The sequence below is a fragment of the Micropterus salmoides genome, unplaced genomic scaffold (genome assembly GCF_014851395.1).
Source record: "Micropterus salmoides isolate LMB-PRFRI ecotype aquatic unplaced genomic scaffold, ASM1485139v1 Ms_hic_scaffold_4, whole genome shotgun sequence".
Classification (NCBI taxonomy): Eukaryota; Metazoa; Chordata; class Actinopteri; order Centrarchiformes; family Centrarchidae; genus Micropterus; species Micropterus salmoides.
The window spans coordinates 15,967,635-15,988,221 of NW_024043372.1; the positions used below are offsets into that span (position 1 = coordinate 15,967,635).

The window sequence follows — 20,587 nt, forward strand, 5'->3', positions numbered from 1 at the left end:
GGCTGCGTGTTTTGCTTTCCTCACATAATTTTCATCTTGGGCAGATGGACGGTTGTGAGACGAAGATGAATCTAGTTTGAAGTGAGAATTGCGGGGGGGAAAGAAAATTCATCCCATAAATCCTCTATAAATGCAAAAGAACGTAGCGAGAGCCTATAAAGTGTATTTTTTTGTTTTTTTTTATTTCTTTTTTCTTCACATTGTACAGCTTCATTGTAATTCACAACCCACAAATGGGATTTTAGCAGATGGATATCAGATTGATAGCATATTTCAGCGTATCTTAATATTTGAGACACAGCAGGTTGCTTTTTAGTACGACTTTTTCAGTCCACGTAGATATTGTTGCATGTTTAATTTTTAAATTTTTGTTTGATTAATCATTTTTGCACATTTGCATTCTATTTTCTTCTCTATTCACTCCTGTAACTCCTTCATGCTCCTCCTCCTCGGATTTATCCCACTAAATACTGTTTTGTTCCTCCATGACTCAGCTGCCATGTGACCATGAGGTCCGGTTAAGTGAAAGTGTCAGATAATTTCTGCTGTTGTTTTTATGCTGGCGTAGGTGCAGTATTGGATTCCCGCCTAAGTAATGATTAGTGACACCTGCATGGGTCCTTAGACAGGGCTGTCAGACATTCAGAGGCATTATGGGACTTGATGAAAATGAAGTGCTAAAATGTCTTAGCTTGTTCAGGCTTGTTTTTCTTGTTAGGATGAAGCATATTTAGCATTATTTCTCTGTGGCACTCCCTCCGCTTGCTCAAAACAACAAAATCAAGATGGACAAGCAGGAGCAAAATAGAAACTTTAGATGCCTTTACATGCTGCAACAAGTAAAGTGGAATGATGGAGTGATGTTAAACAAGTAACATATTTTGTTTGTTGTGTCATAGCAGATTCTTGTAATAAAGTAGTTTTTATAAGAACTGGCCAAAGAAATTACACCAATTTGAAAAAAAACTGGCTAAGATGTGTCCAAACAACAGTATGACTTTCTTCTTTCAGTCTTTTTAAAGGAGTCGAGATGTTTTGCACTCTCGTAATTACTTAAATGAAATAAATGCTCCGAAATTGGAACTGCCATTTTGGTTGGATCTTTTCTTCCTCATGTTTTAAAACTTTCCGTCCAGGTGATTGAGCCGAGTTCTGGTTTTGTCCATCTTTGCTGAATGCAGGATTGGAGACAGTACAATGGTGGGACTTCTGGACCTGGTGCATTGTTGACCCGGCTGTGTCAGCCAGGAAGAAGTACAACGATGAATTAGGTTAACGGGAATAATAATGCGGACTTTGCATGACTGTAGGGCCAGCAGTGTCGTGTAGCAGTGATTTAATAAGTTGGTCAGTAGGCAAGAGTTACTGCAAGATTTGCTGGCTTAGTATTTACAAGCATCAAGAAAACGGCTTATGTGGACATAAGCTAATGTAACGTGTGTACTTATGAGTTGAGCTTATTGCTTCATGTTTATCACTGTGGAATATTGAATTACTTTAGGGCGCAAAAACTAAAGCTGCCTAAACCATGTTAATGCATCTTGCATGAGTTATGAACTCAGCTGGCCAGCTGTGGCGTCGTGTAGTACCCCAACACCTTGCTTTTGAAGATATGCAGCCTGCTGTCTACCACCGCCCTGGTTCATTACGACAGGGGAGACAATGACCCAGAATCAAGTTGACCTGAGTGCTTTAAATCAAGGCTCCACTGGAGGAAATACATTCTCCCCCCACCAGCAGCCCCGCGCCAACTAGGACAAGTAATCCAGACAGAATAAAAACGTCCTCTAAGAGGACGCCGAGGGAGAGAGGGATGGAGGAGTGGAGAGGTGATAGTCTAAGAAAGGAAGACGGAGAGCAGGAGCCGGATTATTGACTGATCTATGGAGAAGAGGTGCACTGGTTGCTTGCAACATGTTTTTAAGTTATTTCATGGGACAGAGATCTGAGCAGAAAATAGTTAGACAAGTATTTGCGTCCATTCCTCTACATTATATTTGCAGCATCCTGTTTAAATCTGAACACAGATCCTCCTCAATATTGAGTGTCAAACTGTAAAAAGTACCAACGGTGGCACTGAATTTCTGGCCATGTCTTGTTTACTTACTCTTTGATCAGATAGTTCATTTTTTATCAATTTTAGACTTGTATTTTATTAGGTACTGTGCTAGTTCCATGTGATACAGTTAAAAGCTCCAGAACAAGCAGATAAGTAGACCTTGAGGTGCTTCAGGTTCATTTTGGACCTGTTTCCAAGGTCCAAAATGAACCACCAAGCTCAAAATGTCAGTCTTAGGCTATTTTATTTAATTTATTTATTAGCTACTGACTGTAGCTTCATATTTACCGTGCTGACACGAGGGTGATTTCAAACTATTCCTCAAACTCTCCATAAGAAAGTGAAAAGTTAAACTGTTGGTTTAACATTTCAGATCTTTTACTTTTTTGGTGAAAATCAGGTGTATATTTGTCAAAGTAAGGTATTAAAAACCAGGCCAGTTTAATTAAGTGTTTGCATCTTCAGATATTCCTCTGATAGATTTCACCAAAGGCGCCAGAGCAAAGTATCAGCCATTTATGGTGTTCCATCCACTATAACTAAAAGGCCAGCAAAACATAGGTTAAGGCATCTTCTTTAAAGTTTAATGATCTGACTCTCTGGCCAAGTGTGTGTGTGTGTGTGTGTGTGTGTGTGGCTCACTCAGGCCTTTTCTGTTTATCTGTTTACAAACACCAACAGCTGCTACTCTGCTTTTTCTTTCCACTCCTCTGCTCTCCTCCACTGCTGAATCAGAATCAGGCTTTCCTTTTGATTCTCTCTTTGTTGAACAAGGAAACTGGTGCTGTCGCTACTGAGCGAGCTGAGACAGACGTCCATAATATGACACACATAAACATAAAGCGCTGGCAAATTGGCTCACACTGTCAGAGGCTGACTTTGAGAAAATCAAATGACGCCTCTCCAAGGAATAGAATTATCTTATTCCAACTTATCGTGTATCCCCTTTTCTTGCATGTTTATTTCCATATCTGTGAAAAATGGGGGGGTGGGTACATATTTAGCATCAAGACATTATGTAACAAATGTTTACATGACAGACATTAGAGGATATTTAAATGTATAATACTGGAATCTGGTTACATAATTTAGGCAGAATTGACTGAGGGGAACTATGTTTGTCTTTATTTATATTGGAAATGCATATTTATGACCTATGATTGAATTTTCGTCCTTGCCCATACCACTTCCTTGATGAATAGTGAAATTGACTCTCATCCCGCGGGACTCCCACAGAAATACCATGACCCCCAGGGTTCACAAAAAAAAAAGTCAGCTTCTTTTGACGACTGCTGTGTTTAAGGTGTTGTGCGCATGTGTGCGCGTGTGCACGCTGTCCTTCCCGGCTCTCCAAACACAGACCTGCGTTCTGTCAGTTTGACTTCAGTGGCTTCAGTTTGACATGGCGAGGGGTCGTGTTTCGGGTAATGGCTGCGGTTGTCAGAAAGGTCAGATGTCAGATCTCAGTGTAGCAGTCAAAACCAACTGCTTCCTGTGTCATTAGCCTTTTGTGTGCAGTGTTTCTCCAACACTGGCTCAGGGCCCAGAATAATTGTTAGTGTATGATAATGAGGACTTTGAAAACGGAACTTCAGGAATTTGGGTCTGAGGTAAAATAAGCTTAAGAGCCGCTGTCTCTGTCTGATCATTAAATGATGATTCAGGTTTGTTACAACTTTAGATATTTTTTTATTTATAGTTTTGGCTTTCATTCCAATTAGTGAGGGCAATAATGTACTTACCAAGTGAATAATTGAATCTTGTATCACAGTGACATCACAAGTCAAACAAGGCAAGAAAAAATGAGCAGTGAGATGATTATCATTAAAGCTTTAAACAAACCCCACAGGTTACATACTCAGAAGAAAAAAACAACAACACGACAACTACTAGGCTGTTTACCTGCACACTGAGTGATGACTGAGCGTGCTGTGTTTCCCACAGGATTTTAAGAGACTATGGTGGGTGGGCCTTGGACCCTCTTGGGTTCCCTCTCGCAGTTAAATGCGTTAATTTGGTGCAAAATTAAGAGGCTATCTGTGCCCAGTTTAATCATAAACCAATTGTATAAATGGTGATATAACAGCAACAAAAGTCAACAAATTTATTTAATGTTTTTCCAGTAACCCTAAATCGAAGAATAGAAAATAGAATATGTAATTTCCCAAACATTTTATTGTTATTTTTACTTTTAATGTACACATGTAGTATGTTTTCTACTTTCTGTAAATATAATCCAATTAATCATTTACATTCAGGATAGACACCTTATTTTGAAAACCAGACAAATTTAGGTGCGACTAGCTTAATTGCCTTCTCACAAATGAGTGACAGTAACAGACCGTTAATGTTACTGTAGTTACCTCAAAAAAAAAGTGGTTGTCTCGAGTCTGATGCCAAAGTGTGTGAGCTGTGAGCTTACAGCAGCACCCATAAAACACAACGTTACAGTTCTGAAATGTTATTATGAGATGTGTGTATAAATATTTTCGGTTCATTTTGAAACTATGGCGGAGCAAATTAGACTGTGGAGGGCCGCCATGGTCTCGTTAATAAATGGGAAACAATGGCTTGGGTTATGCTTGAAAATAACTAGTTTGAATGATGTATTGTCCGACCGTGTTGGAGGATAAAAGTATTTATAGCTGTTCCGAACAGTCCTGGTCAAAAAGGAGAGCATTCGCTGTAAAAAGAGTGATAACGGGGCATATTTTCAAAAGATCTTTCCCGGAAGTGATTCAGTTTCACACAAAAAGTGCCAGAAATAGTTGTTGGAAGAATGAATATGAGGGCTTCAAAGAGGAGTTCAAACCCTCACGTCCACACACCTTGCCAAACGCTGCGTGAACGAGGGTGTGGATGATGATGTTTCGTAAAAAGTTACAGAAGTTGTAAAGATTTGTTCACACAGAAAGTGAAGCGAATGTTTACCTCGCGTTACTCGTGCGAGTTTGACTCCTGGAATATTTGTAACATGAGCACACAAAATACTGCAAATATTTTCCCTTAATCCGGTTTGCAACAGCTGTATGATTCTAAGACAAACTGATTTTGCTGTGATTTAATTGCAATTAACAGATCAAAAGGATTCCAAAATAACTACATCATGATGCCGACTTGAAAAAAGTCTAAATTCATGGTCAGGTCTGTCCCGCAAGATTACAAGCAAACAACTTTTAAAATGATTGTTTTGTTAATGGAGTTTGGGTTAATCGGGGCTACGCTAACTTGTTTCAAAGTAAAGTACAACCGATGGCTGGAATCAAGTAACTGACACATATTTTCAGAACAGGAAACTCAACTTCCTCGCCTTTTTCCCCAAGCAATCTTTTTTCTCCTTATTGTCTGGTGGCTTAAGTTTAAACTCGTGTCTAATTTTAAAATTTGTGTCTTTGCATTGACATTGAATTTACCTCCAAATAAAGTTGCTTAGATCAGGGGTTCTTGAATTAGCTTTGGTCTCAAGTTTGGGTCTGTGCTATTACTGTTTGGAATGGCAGAAGCTGGATGTTTTAACAATTGTTTCACTTCACTAGCCACCTAGTTCACCCTCTTCTCTCACCCATGTCATACTAGGGTTAGTGCCTGGTTGGGAATCACTGGTTTTAGATGATCTGTTTTGACAGTTGGCTTGTTTACAACCTTTCTGATCATCTGAGCACACCTGTTTCTTGTCTGCCCCTTCATACTCTATGCAATGTCACTGTGTTTCCAGATAGCAGTAATTACTTTATGAAGTACAATGTTATCACAGTTGATTTAAATGGTGGCTGGAATTAGAAATTAAGATGAGGTAAGTTGTAACAAGCCATAATTATCCTTAAAGTAAAAAGAGGTATTAGTTATGCTAGATCCATAGCTTTAAAAGCACCACACAACAAATAATCAAATAGTTCTGGTTAATGGTAAAAGTCACTGGAGTCCTGATGGGAGGACAGGGAACATTAACATATTTCTGTGTGCTACATGCTTTAAGTACCTATTAGCATATGATAAATGCTGCACATTGTCTAACCTTTTCTGGTATGCAAAGAGTGGGCTATGCATTGATTTGATTTTTGAGTCTAATATGTCAGCTGAGGCCATCATCTTCACCAGCACCAGTGACAGACACAGTGTGCTGACAATTACTGCACAGTCTGAAGTCATGGATTTGTCTCTGATGCCTTCAACACTTTGGTTTAAGCTCAATTGTGAAATCAGAACAGGCCTTTCGCTGTGTAAAAAGCTTTTATGGTTCAGCTAAATTGTGAAATGAGAAGTCATTTCATTTCATTCCAAGAGCCTATATTGCTCATTTTAAACATGAAATTGGATTGAGCTCTTTCATTGCAAATTTCTGTACTAAATAATCCCACTGGACTCCAGAAGTGGTGTAAAAAGTTAGAAGTGATTGATAGAGAAGCTTTGTACTGCTGCACAACACCCAATCGTTCATTTCACTTCAGAACTCCTGCAATAAATTTTTCTTCTTCTTCCTTCTCTTTTTTTTTTTTTCAGTTAACAATAAAATGGTCTTCTATGCATCACGACCCTGAAGCCAAGTCAGCCACCTTGGGTGTAGGGAATGATGGTGTGCGTCACTTGGACGACAGCTGTAACTGCCGCTAATATCTGGCTGAATGGCTTCGGTGGGCTTTTTAATCAGCTTGGCCTGCCTTTGGTATTAGTAGGTGATTAAATGAATTAGCAGGACCTGCAGACATAAGCAATGGCCCTGAACGCGGGGTCTCAGGGACTCAGGGGGCCACGACGAGTCTGGATTAGGGGGGCAGAGTGGAGGAACACAGTTATATGTCAAGCAGGCATGCATACACCATGTACACACACACACACACACACACACACACACACACACTCACTCACTCACTCACTCACTCACTCACTCACTCACTCACTCACTCACTCACTCACTCACTCTCTCTCATGAGATAGAGGGGTTTGTGTATCGCGCATGAATACACACACAGAGATAAAATGCAGATACACGCACACTCTATCACACACACTGGGCCATTGTGTGTGACACTACTGCCACTATGTCTCCATCGGCGATGACACAGCACACGCCTCCTCACTGCTCAATGTCACGCACTGTTACTGACACTACAGCTGATGCGAAGTGCAGCGAGTGAGTGTGTGTTCTTGTGTCATGTTCTTGTGGATGCTGACAGTTGTGTATTGGTTGTTTCTGCTGTGTATGCGGTATAGCTGAAGCGATGCAGCAAGGAATCGGTTAGTCAATCGATGGAAAATCTTGGTAGCTAATTTGATAAACAATTAATCGCTTGAGTCACTTCTCTACTAAAAGAAACAGCTGACATTTTATGGTACCAGCTTCTTAAAAGTGAGTACTTTCTGCTTTTCTCTGTTTTAGACACTAGTGTGAACTGACAAAACGAGATATTTGAATATGTCACTCTGGGTTTGGCATTTTTTACAGTTTGCTGACATTTTAAAGACCAAATGGTTTTGTTGATTAACCAAGACGATAATCAGACTATTGGTAAACGAAAAAAAATCATTAGTTGCAGCCATGGTGTTCAGGGTGCCTTCAGTGATTTTCTTTTTAGGGCTGCCGCTGACTATTATTTAAGTTATATATATTTTTTCCATCTTTTTGCTTGATAAATACAGTGGGTACGGAAAGTATTCAGACCCCTTTAAATTTTTCACTCTTTGTTTCATTGCAGCCATTTTCCAAAAATCAAAAAATTCATTTTATTTCTCAGTAATGTACACTCAGCACCCCATCTTGACAGAAAAAAACAGAAATGTAGAAATTTTAGCAAATTTATTAAAAAAGAAAAACTGAAATATCACATGGTCATAAGTATTCAGACCCTTTGCTCAGTATTTAGTAGAAGCACCCTTTTGATCTAATACAGCCATGAGTCGTTTTGGGAAAGATGCAACAAGTTTTTCACATCTGGATTTGGGTATCCTCTGCCATTCCTCCTTGCAGATCCTCTCCAGTTCTGTCAGGTTGGATGGTAAACGTTGGTGGACAGCCATTTTCAGGTCTCTCCAGAGATGCTCAATTGGGTTTAAGTCAGGGCTCTGGCTGGGCCATTCAAGAACAGCCACGGAGTTGTTGTGAAGCCACTCCTTCGTTATTTTAGCGGTGCGCTTAGGGTCATTGTCTTGTTGGAAGGTAAACCTTCGGCCCAGTCTGAGGTCCAGAGCACTCTGGAAAAGGTTTTCGTCCAGGATATCCCTGTACTTGGCCGCATTCATCTTTCCCTCGATTGCAACCAGTCGTCCTGTCCCTGCAGCTGAAAAACAGCCCCACAGCATGATGCTGCCACCACCATGCTTCACTGTTGAGACTGTATTGGACAGGTGATGAGCAGTGCCTGGTTTTCTCCACACATACCGCTTAGAATTAAGGCCAAAAAGTTCTGTCTTGGTCTCATCAGACCAGAGGATCTTATTTATCACCATCTTGGAGTCCTTCAGGTGTTTTTTAGCAAACTCCATGCGGGCTTTCATGTGTCTTGCAGTGAGGAGAGGCTTCCGTCGGGCCACTCTGCCATAAAGCCCCGACTGGTGGATTGCTGCAGTGATGGTTGACTTACTACAACTTTCTCCCATCTCCCGACTGCATCTCTGGAGCTCAGCCACAGTGACCTTTGGGTTCTTCTTTACCTCTCTCACCAAGGCTCTTCTCCCCCGATAGCTCAGTTTGGCCGGACGGCCAGCTCTAGGAAGGGTTCTGGTCGTCCCAAACGTCTTCCATTTGAGGATTATGGAGGCCACTTTGCTCTTAGGAACCTTAAGTGCAGCAGAAATTTTTTTGTAACCTTGGCCAGATCTGTGCCTTGCCACAATTCTGTCTCTGAGCTCTTCAGGCAGTTCCTTTGACCTCATGATTCTCATTTGCTCTGACATGCACTGTGAGCTGTAAGGTCTTATATAGACAGGTGTGTGGCTTTCCTAATCAAGTCCAATCAGTATAATCAAACACAGCTGGACTCAAATGAAGGTGTAGAACCATCTCAAGGATGATCAGAAGAAATAGACAGCACCTGAGTTAAATATGAGTGTCACGGCAAAGGGTCTGAATACTTATGACCATGTGATATTTCAGTTCTTCTTTTTTAATAAATTTGCAAAAATGTCTACATTTCTGTTTTTTTCTGTCAAGATGGGGTGCTGAGTGTACATTACTGAGAAATAAAATGAACTTTTTTGATTTTTGGAAAATGGCTGCAATGAAACAAAGAGTGAAAAATTTAAAGGGGTCTGAATACTTTCTGTACCCACTGTATCTATATCTATTTTTAAAATTGCAGTCAATTATTGTTTATTTGTCAGTGTTTCATCACTGTCTTTCTAATACTTTTTGTGTAGCAGCAAAAAGATTCTTTTCATGAATGCATGATGAATTGCATAACCTGAATCAAATACCAAAAGAGAGATTGCCCAAACATATTATCTATCTTATAAAACGCAGAAAAACTCACCACCAATCATTTCATCTGTGTTCTGCTTTACTGTAGACGTCCTATTTCCTCAGATCTGTTTGCCTTCTGCTGCATCTGCTCGTGCCAGGCAGAGACTGAAAACAGCATTAGCTTGTCTCCTCATAACAGCAAATGATGAACTGTGGGGAGGAGAGGAGACAGTGAAAGTACAGCAGGATTCACCAGCAGCAAAAGGACACAAACAGCCCAGTGCTCGGCCTTCTTCCTCTTCTTCTTCTTTCTGATTGACGGGGTCACAGCCACAGTGGACTGAGTGTTCTTATTTTGGTAACTTGCTCCTACTGCCCGTTACAGCTGAGAGGGCAACTGTGCAACTTTGTACCCCTTTGTCCTCGTCTTTGTCACGGTTAGAAGCTAAACAAGTGAAGTAATTGCTTGTCAAGATGGTCTGTTCACTACCTAAAGGAAAATTACCATTGTTGTTATGAAAGGCATATCTGTAATGGGTTAAGGGGACATTTCTAAATACATTATACATTCATAATGGGATGAAAGTGAGTGAATGGGAAGTCTTCAAAACGATATGGTTTTAATTTGAGGTATTGTTAAAATCTTTTGTCTGCTACTGAACAGTCTTTTTTTTTTTTTTTCGTCAGCTTTGGATTGTGCTCTAACATTGACACAGTTTTTGTAGTCAGACTGCATCCATTTAAGCTGAATTGTAATTTTTATTCTTCATATACTCTCCTCTTAAAATCAATGAGATAAAAGGAAGTGATGAGAAACGTTTAGCTTTTCTCCTTCAGAAGGATTTGATGAGGTGATGAGAGGAGGTAGAGGTGGTAAGGGGGGAAGATTTGAAAGGCTTGTGGTGTTTGACCATCAGGCTTCATTTTGAGCTTCAAGTCTATTAAGGTCCATTAATTTATTCTCTCTCTAAAAGAGTTTGCATTAGGACACTGAGTCTGTTGGCACTCAGTCAAAAACATTAAACACAAGTGACGGACTTCTGCATGAAAATTCAGAATGCGTGGGGGGAATTAACTTTCTGTTGACTTGTTCAACTCTTCATGAACCGTTCTCACAGAACTCATAATGACTGCGCTGGGTGTGTTTGGATAGTGGAGGGGTTTTCTTAAAATCAGTGAGTGCTGCATTTTAATTACAGATAAAACATACAGTTGGCTCCAGCCTGGTTTGTCTGTTAAGTGAAAATGTCTGATATCATTGCCACTGTTTTTTTCCGTATAGATACTTGCAGTTTCTTATTTTGGTGACTAAGCAACTCCGTCATTAGACTCAAAGATTTCAGTCCTGGGTGATTTGGCGACACTTGTGGTTCCTGGTGGTAACAGCAAGTGTGGTTTCATACCACAACAAACAACTCTTGAGCAACTACTTTGTCAGAAATACAACAGAAGAGCAACTGGTATGTCTCTTTACAGTGCAAGCCAAGTTGTTTTAATAAAGAAGTCGGTAAAAAATAAATAAACTGCTGTTTGATTTCATGCTTTACACAATGTGGCATGTGTGCAGCCTGTCACCTGCAGCTCTTCATCTAACAGCTCATTGTGAATGCTCCTCCTTGTTCCATCAATCCCTTGCAAAAATGTAAAAAAAAAAAAAGATAAATTTCTTGTTGTGTAGACACATTTTTGACAAATGAACACATTGCGTATCCTGTGACTGTTTCACAATAAAAGCCACCACGGTTGCTAGTTGAGCTTGACTTTTAATGTGAAGCAGTGGTGGTAGGAAATTTGGTTTGCATTAACTGTCTGATACTGATATCAAATATTGGTCCGATACTGACTCAAATAGCTGGACTGGGCATCGGTGATAAGGGTGCCGATCAATGTGCACCAGCAGTGTGCCAGTAGAGCCAACATAACAGCATGGAAGGAGCTAAAAACAAGGGATCAGCAGTTTGGAGGTATTTCATGCTTGATGTTGCCTTACACATAAAAGAATGATTCTCAGTTTCTTCCTCACAGTGAGGAATACAGCTTATTAATTTCACACCGGTATCGGATTGGGACTTGGCATCGGTCGATCCGAAAATTCGGATCGTTGCATCGCTAATTAGCAGTAGTACAGCTTGCATGTCATCAAATTCATCTCCATGACATCTGAGAAAGCCGTATTTGTTTTGTTGTTGACTGTGTGATGCAGTGAAAAGCTCCTGAAAAAGCTAGTAAATGGAGTTGAGTTGTTGGGATTGTTTTTGTCAAATTCAATGACTGTTCATTTATCCACACTGCTGACAAACACACATATAGGTTGAGGTGCAGGTGAGAAATATGCAGGAAAGATGCAGTGAAAAGTAGAGGAGTAAAATAAGTAAAAATGGACAATATTATAGCAGGACAGTTAATATTATTAAGGTTTAGATGAAATCCTGCTTGTGGTGTATTATGTGCCATAGTGTGATGCCATTATCTATAATCTCCGTCTATATTATATTGCCTTCTGTGTGCCTAATGATGATGGAAGGTCCAGAATGACCTCAATCCAGCTGGTTTGTGGAGATATTAGTGAATTAACGCTGATGTCACACTTTTGTCATGCTATGATTTTTAGGCGGGGGAAGCATTTGTTTCCTCACTTGAACATACCTAACTTAAATGTACCCCTAATTCTAATCTAACAGCACCTTTTAAATTGAGTAGTAGAAAAACACACGTAGTTTGAGTTTTTTGAGAAAATGGACATGAATACTCAGTCGCAGAGTACTTTATAATGAACTGTAAGGCAGCCATGACGAGATGTTCAAACTACCAGCTTCTCCATATAGCTGAGATACAGTAAATGCCTCCAGGCTTATAACAATTCATTATTAAGATATTTACCTTGGACAATGTGGGCTATTCTGTTTGTTTTTTAAAGCCATGTGATTGTCTCTGTCTTTTATAAAATACCTTTTTATTAATATTCTGGTCTAGCAGGTTTTACAAGAAAGTCAATTATGGTTTGAGGCTAAAGGGTAAATGGAAACTCTGCCTCAAGGACATGCTGTGTTTTTTTTTGGGCAAAGAAACAGCATCTTCTAAACTCCAGACCATTTACATTTTATTCAGGAGTGTGAGTGGAGTAGTTTGCATCTTTGTGATCTTGTAGCCACAACAAAGCAAGGGTTTTGCTGACAATCTATGAAAACAACGACGTGAATTAAAACGGAGACAGAACTGGGAGAACAGTTGTTACTCTGTGTTGGTGGTTTACGTTTTACTTGATACTTTACTGGTAGCAGCGGCAGTAGCAGCTGCTTGATGTGGATTTTCTGACCTGCTTTTTAAATAATTGGTATAAAAGTTACACTATGCCCTTTTTCCATAAAAATGTGAAATACAAAGCGTGAGTGCAGTGTAGCATTCTTATCTGCAAGCCTGGGAGCTGATTGAGGTCAATCTGTGATTTGCTGTCTTGGCCTCAGGGACTGGCTGTGATATCGCCAAAGGGCTTAGAGTTGCCCACAGCTCCCCGTGTTTTACATATCTTCAAACAGTTTGTCTTTTACTCCTGCTAGGATATCATATTAAGTACACAGAGTGCATGCATTGTCTGTTTTTCATGAACTGCTGAAAATGTGCAAGACCTCCCCTTGGGGCAACAAATGATTTATTTTCTTCTATCTTCAGCTGTTTAAAAAATGCCAAAGGATGTGGTAATGTATTTTTTAATGTGATATAAACCAGACAGCATGTCAGCATGTCAGCAAATTTTAAATTTCATGATTTGCCTCATGAGCTGTCAGAGAACAGTCGGTCGATATGTCAGTCGAATAGTCAAATGGAAACTTGTTTGTAAATACCCCTCGGAGCATTGCCCACAGAGTAAAGCCTGATGAAAGCTTAAGCTGACAACATGTGATGAGCGGGGAAACTGCTGCGTGCTAGTTTTAGGCACTGGTTTCCTATCAAGAGAGCGGTGTTTCCAAGCAGCTTGTCTTCCTTTTCACTCAGGGTTTTGGGGCGTTCAGGTGCTTTTGGGAGGGTAGTACGATTGTTATTAGTCTAAAAAATCTGTGGTTTTCTTGGAAAAATTGTAGTTTGGCATAGGGCTGGACGATATGGGCAAAAATGTTATCATGATAAAAAGTTTCATATCTTTCGATATCGATAATTATCACGATAAGTATCAAATCTTTATTTGTTTTTGCTACTGAGGGAAAGTTGAAGAAACCCGGTTAATTGTGGTTTAAACTCGTCTTTATGGTCAACACACCGAACAGTGGATCACTTCACAAATCTGAGGTAGAACATTCAAAACAATTATGATAAAATCTATTTCAACACATATGCATAAGTAAAATTTAGTAAAAGCTTTTTTTCAGTCCTTTTTCCTCAACAAAATAACCATGTTAATAAAAAATTAAGTCCGTGTATGATTAAAGTGAATAAAATCAAACATTTATTTATTGAACATTTAGTTATATTGTTATTGAAAAAAATATATTGCGATAATTATTGTTTTATTGTCCAGCCCTAGTTTGGCAGCATGTATGATTTTTATGTTTACACACAATATACACAGCTACTAACGATCGATTCATCTGGCGATTCTTTATTGATTCATTATTTGGTCTTTAAAACATCCTAAAACTGTGAAAATTTGCCATCTTGTTTTCTGAAACACCATTGACTAATGTCTGATTGGATTTGATTTAAAGGGCTAAGCCATAATTGTTCAAATCGACTGGATCAGAAAATTTTGACTATGGCAACTGCTACATTTTTGTTTTTTGGCATTATTGGTGAAACACGTATTACCTGTGACAGAAACTGATAATGGAGTGGGAGTTGGAACTGAAGATCAGTGGACCTTGAGACGATCCCCCCTTAGCCAGATCAACTGAACCAGGCACCACGACCTGTGTTTACACTGACCTTTCATCAACAAGGCAATTCAAAGTGCTTTACATGAGATACGGCAATCATCTGCTGATTAATACAGAAGTTGTTAGTTTATGTGGATCTGTTTTTGTCACTAGTTACTTTTTTACCCCTAGCCATACTTTCACGTGTGTGTGTGTGTGTGTATGTGTGTATATGAGTAATATCATTATGTCTGCTCTGATTCCCCTGATTTGATTAGCTGTAGCTCCTGGCTCTAATGCCACTGACCATCAAAGACAGGTAAAGAAAACACTGGATGTTCCTTGTTTGTCACACATCCTATCTGAAGTAAATTGACTTTGCCTGCTACACACATCTCAGAGAGAGACAAAGGGAGAGAGAAGGGGGGTAAGCCATGCCTGGAATCATTCATGGTGCATCAGGGGAAACTTTTACCTTGTTAAACTCGGCCTGTTGTAAAATAAATCATTCCTTGTAAAATGTTTTATAGATGTCAGCAGTTTAAGGCTCACAGTGGTTTTCTGAGACCCACTTTGCTAGTTGGACTTTTCCTGGATCAGATCTGTGTGTTGAAGTTATGGCTCTCATTGTGATAATGGTGATGGTTTAATCATACAAAAAAATGTTGATGATATTTGTATTATGTTTTTGGGCAATTATTCCTCAGGGGGAAACATTTATTAATCTGTAATCATGTAATCATAGGTGATAGCACACTTATATAGACACCAAGAAGTATTCAGATCTCTTGTACTTAAGTAAAAGTAGCAATAATACTGTATAAAAATACTATGTCACAATTAAAAGTGTGACTTAAGTAAAAGTACAAATGTACAAATGTTTATAAATGCAGTCTGTTTACCATTTATAGTTGATTTATATTTTGTATTAAAAATCAAATCTGCAGAGTAACTGGTAATTAATCCTGTCAGATAAATGTTAATGGAGTAAAAAAGTACAATATTTGCCTCTAAAATGTAGTGGAGCACAAGTATAAAGTAGCATAAAATGGAAATACTCCAGTACCTCAGAATTGTACAGTACTTGAGTAAATGTACTTATGGTATATAAAAATGGTATTTTTTACCACTGCCATGGCCACTTGTATGGATGTAGACCGTTGGTAAAATTGTTGACTAGCTCTTTGAGGTCCTTTTTTAGAATATTTTAATGTCTGCCTACCAATCAAAAACATATTTTTCATGACCAAGTTTTTTTTGTTATTTTGCAGCTGTGTTTCAGTTGTGTGTGGCCACTGCTGTGTGTGCTTGTGTGTTGTGATTCTGTGGAGTATTTATTATTTCATCAGTTCGTTAACTGAAGTCTGCTCCTTTAAACCAGAGAAGGGCGTCTGACAGTTTGGCTGCAGTTCAGCTGACTGGAACTTAATTTCACTGATAAAATAAGGCCATACAAACTTTACAACTAAGCAAAGTTATTCATAATAAATTGTAAAATACAATATGAGAACAAAAACAGTTAAGGGTTCTTTTTGTTTAAAATGTCTAAGATTAAAAAGTAAAGACATCATGGACGAACACGTGCACAGGAGCTGGATGTGGTGTTGCTCATATCTTTGCTTTCATCTAAGCAGTCCCCTTATTACCCAGCATGGTGCATTTCCTGTTTTAGTGCTGACGGTGCATTAAGATGAGCTGAGGGGTCTGTTTCATGTCATTACTTGAATGGATGTGCCTCTATTAGTAGGAACAGTGTGCCAGGAACAGGTGACACTGACAGAACAAACACTATGACAATATGTGTTTATTTTATCATGCTATTCTGGGGAGAATGAGCAGTGCTTTCAGAATATATTTACATGCAATAAGTTTTAGAAGAATTGTTATTTATTACCTCGGGTATGATGACTACAGGTAGATAAATTTTATTGCTTGTTTATTGTATGGTAAAGTTTTTAGCTTCAAAATCTTTTTGGTATCATGCAAACCAGCAAATTAAACCCATGGCTGGAGACTGTTAAGCACTTATGCATCTGCTGTCTGTCTTCCTTGAAAGACTGGGACAGGGAAAAAGTTGCTGACAGCTTTACTTTGAAATTCCTCCAGAATAATTTGAGATCCCGCTGCTTAATCCTCTTGTGATCGGCCTTTGGATTCTGACCCAGTCTTAATGAATCATTTGCTAATAACCAATTTGCCGTGTTAAAGACATTTCCAGCTCGTGCCTCTTTCACACAAGCCCACACTGATTGTACTGATATCAGCTTTTCGTTTGGTAAATAGGTTCTTTTTGTATATTAAATTGAAGGACGTACTCGCACCTTTGCGCTGGAAGGTTTTATGCATCCAAAAGTGTCAGAGTCAACAGTGCGGCAAGGTTTAGCTTGGAGTTTCATTTGCATGTGTGGATGCCTTTTTGAGACACACACTGCTCTGGTGAACTGACAGTGGTGTGGTAGGAAGTGTTTATGCTGCTTGTTTCCTGTCCATGTTTTTAGCAGTTAGGTAGGTACTGTAGAGCTGCAAAGGAAATGTAATATAAGGTTGGTGGCAGACTTTAACTACATTGCATTGTGGAGGATTTATAAGGCGATGCTGCTGGACTTCAGGGTTTCATTAGTGAAGGGCTGCAGACATGGGGAAGTATTTAGGAGCATTTATGAAATAGTAAGTACAAACACGTTTCATAGATAAAACATACATGTTTTTAAAACTATGGGATCATATAAAATGTAATTTGTTTTGGTAAGTGTTTGCATGCTAAGTGACTAGGAAGGCCTGAACTTTTATCAAGAGAGGGTTTTCTGGCTGTGGTAATAAAATGTCTGTACATTGTTAAGAGTGCTGTTCAGAGGAAGTGGTCTGAATAAGCTCGATCACTGTCGAATTCCTACCTACTGTGTGTTTGTATTTAGCCTGTATTTACTGTATTTAACAGTTAATTATTTAACTAATTAAGGTTTATTGCAAATGTGTGTAATCCTGCTTTTGACCTGTTGTATTGCTAAGTTAGTTTTCCCCCTTTAGAAGATCATTTGTAGAGATTTCCATAGAATCACTGAACATACAGTATGCTGCTTTCTTGGTAGATCTCTAAGTTCACTGACTCTGTCACTTTCAATTGTCAGAGAGAGATATAGAGAGAGAAAGAGACTTTTGTTCATGTTTACAGCCAAGCCAGGCTACATTAAGGTAATGATGACATGTAAAATCCCCGCTTCAGCATACTGCCCTCATACTTTTTTCATCAGTTTGTCATCACACCAGCAGGAAGGAAGTGGTTAACCTTGATGGAAGATGGTAGACGGGTCTATAACGGCTCACAAAGCAAATGGAAAATTGAGACTGCAATCCATGCTCAGCCATTTAGATAAAAATTGAGACATTTTCATGGAGGTACATTTGTCCAATTTCCTGAGCCCTTAAAGGCATCATCTTGATGGAGTGTATATCATGCAAATGGAAGAAAATGCAGTGATTATTAGAATGACACATTGCTTTCAGTTTGTTTTACCTTGATGTGAACCAGAGAGTGTTTGTTAGGAAAGAAATATGATTTGATGATCTGCTGGCCTCAAATAGACAACACAGAGTAAAGACAGAAAAAACTTGTTTGCATGTTCGTTTGAGCTTGGGCCTCTCTAGGTAGGCCACCAAAATGCATCTGAGCAGCATAGGTGTGCACTTTGCTGTGGTGCAACAGACCACTTTTGATGTTCAGTGTTTCCCCAGTACATCTTTCCAAAGATTTACTAGAAGTCTTCGGCTGTGTGAAACTACTTCTACATTCACATATTTACTAAAGTATTTATTGAAGTTCCAGGTAGTAAAAATTTGTGGCTGATATTTTATGAACACTGGCTCAGCCTCTCTCTCTCTCTCTCTCTCTCTCTCTCTCCTCACTCAGGACGCTGCTGCCAAAAGCATGACGATGATGGTGATGGGAGGAGGCCACGGCCGAAGGTGCAGCCCTCGCTAGAATCATACTTCGTCTCCCAACTTCACCCCTCCACCGTCATCCACTACTGCCACCCCACCCCACCCCACCCCCTGCGTCATGGCCAACCACCTGGAGCTGATCCAGGAGCTGCAGCAGCTGGACAAAGTGCCCAGTTTGGAGAGGCTGCGGGCGGCCCAGAAGCGGCGTACCCAGCAGCTGAAGAGATGGGCTGTGTACGAGAAGGAGATGCAAAACAAGAAGCGAAAGGCTGACAAGAAGGCACGCAATGCCAACAACCTCCAGCAAGAGTCCAAGAGGCATGTGTCCTTTGCCGCCAGCGTGGCACTTCTGGAGGCCTCGGCCAGGAATGATCCAGATGAAGGTAGGGGCTTTAAATAATATTTTTATGTTGAAATTGGTTCAAAAAATGTAGATTTATGGGGAAGTGAATGCTGTCTAGTGAAAAGGATGACACAAACTAACTACCCAAGTGCTATAAACACAGGTCACCTAGGGACAAACAAAATATAACCAGATTTATTTTCGTTGTAACAAGGCCACACACTAAAAGTGTGGGTTTCTTTCATGAGCTCACAATCAAACCCAGCACAAAGCTCATGGACACCACATTTGAATAATTACTCTAATTTCAGCCTCATCTCACTACTTCAGCTGGATAAAATGGCAAGGTCAGAACAACTATTAGCGTGGCCTGCCCACTTAAGCTGCCAGTGGAACTCCACTATGTTCGATAGGAGACTGTTTTATCACTGGGAAATAATGGAGTTGTCACACTGAGATGAAACTCTGCCAGTCTTTTAATTAAAATTTCTACGGATGGTGCCCCCCCTATTTGGAGATAATAATTGTTTTCCTCCAGTACAAACAGTCCGATGCTGTGCCAGTGCTAACAGTGTGTCAGTGATGCAGGAATGATAACGGGCTGCTTATCAGTTAGATATGACATCTAACTTAGCTTTACTTTAACTTGAAATTAGATTAGAACTCTTTTTATCAAAACAAATACAGCCCATGGCTGTGCTACTGTACATTCTTTGTTTGTCCGAGTCTGTCTTTTACAGATATGGAAACCGCCACAAGGCTGAGGTATTTTCAGAATTATTCTTACATAGCAGAAGCAGCTCTGCACTGTGTGTGTACACACACACACATGTGCACCCATATGCACATGGACTGTGAACTGGATTGTATAAGCTCCAGCTGGAGTGAGAGTCAGTGTAAGTCTTGGGGTTTGTGTTGTCTGGATGGCCTGTTTGATTCTGCCATCATGTGTAACCTAAATAAAGATCTGACAAAACCAGCAGGCGATAAAAGGATATCATTGAATTGGGTAAAAAGGAAACGCTCTTTCCATAGTAGAAAAAATGACTAGCAGTTATGTTGCTGATTCTGTTGCTTCGTTGAACAGAGGTGTTGTTGTGTGAAAGATTTTGGTTTGAACTGCATTGAAAGGTTTTCTTCGCATGCTGTTGTGCGGTGTGTAATTCCCCGAAAGACTGCTGAGCCACTTAGACTTTGAACCAGGATGTTGTTGCTGTTGGTGAATTCTTTTAGATCTGTTTGAAAAATCACACATACTGGCCAAGAAACATGCACCATGTACTCATTTACTGTCAGTTCCAGGAAATGTGTGTAATTAACAATACTGTATGCTGTCATTCAAGGATGAATCAGGAAGGATGTTTGATGAATAAAACATTTATCGAAAGCAGCTTCATAAATATTAGCAACATATTCTGTGTTTTTAAGGTCAGGCCAGTATTTATACGAGGTTGAGGCATTAAGATATTAGTGAATTGTGGTGCTAATTAAATGTCAAAGAGCAGCTTTTATGTGCTTTATAACCAGTTTTGAGAGGACACAGAAAACACACGAAGCAATAGTTGAATTTGTTGAGTGGCCAGTCTTTTTTTTCTTTTTACATAAAAGATGTTTGACCTTCCCAGCAAAACAATTCCCTTGTACAACTTTTGAAGGCCATCTGGCCTTAAGTTTACATGATACAGTGGGCTGAATAAATGTAGAAATAACAATAAAGTGTTGCTGTTGACATGTGTTTATTATTTTTATTAAGTTTTCAATAAACTTGCTTTAGAGTTAATGGCATATGGCCAAGTATTTTACGTTTTTAAGACATCAAGACATGGTGGTCTGTCGACCACATTTGTCAAGACTGATATATCTCATGGATTTCCATGAAACTTTGTCCAGACATTTGTGGTTACCAGAGGATGAATCCTAATAACTTTTGCGATCCTCCTTTCATCAAGACCAGTGTCTCTCTGTGTGCAGCACTGGGCACTTTGAGCATTACTGATCTGCAG

General features: G+C 39.5%; 1 protein-coding gene across 4 annotated transcripts in view; it reads left to right on the plus strand.

Annotated features, from left to right (window-relative positions):
* ppp1r16b (protein phosphatase 1, regulatory subunit 16B) overlaps positions 1 to 20,587 on the plus strand; it is a 96,875-nt gene that overhangs the window by 16,017 nt on the left and 60,271 nt on the right. For 3 of the 4 annotated variants that reach the window (XM_038695438.1, XM_038695440.1, XM_038695441.1), the window contains one exon: positions 18,210 to 18,624. In XM_038695438.1, the coding sequence (XP_038551366.1) occupies positions 18,360 to 18,624 (265 nt within the window). In that variant the 5' untranslated portion in view covers positions 18,210 to 18,359. Of the gene's footprint in view, positions 1 to 16,817; positions 16,970 to 18,209; positions 18,625 to 20,587 lie in introns of those variants that run through there. The other variant, XM_038695439.1, reaches the window with a different exon arrangement.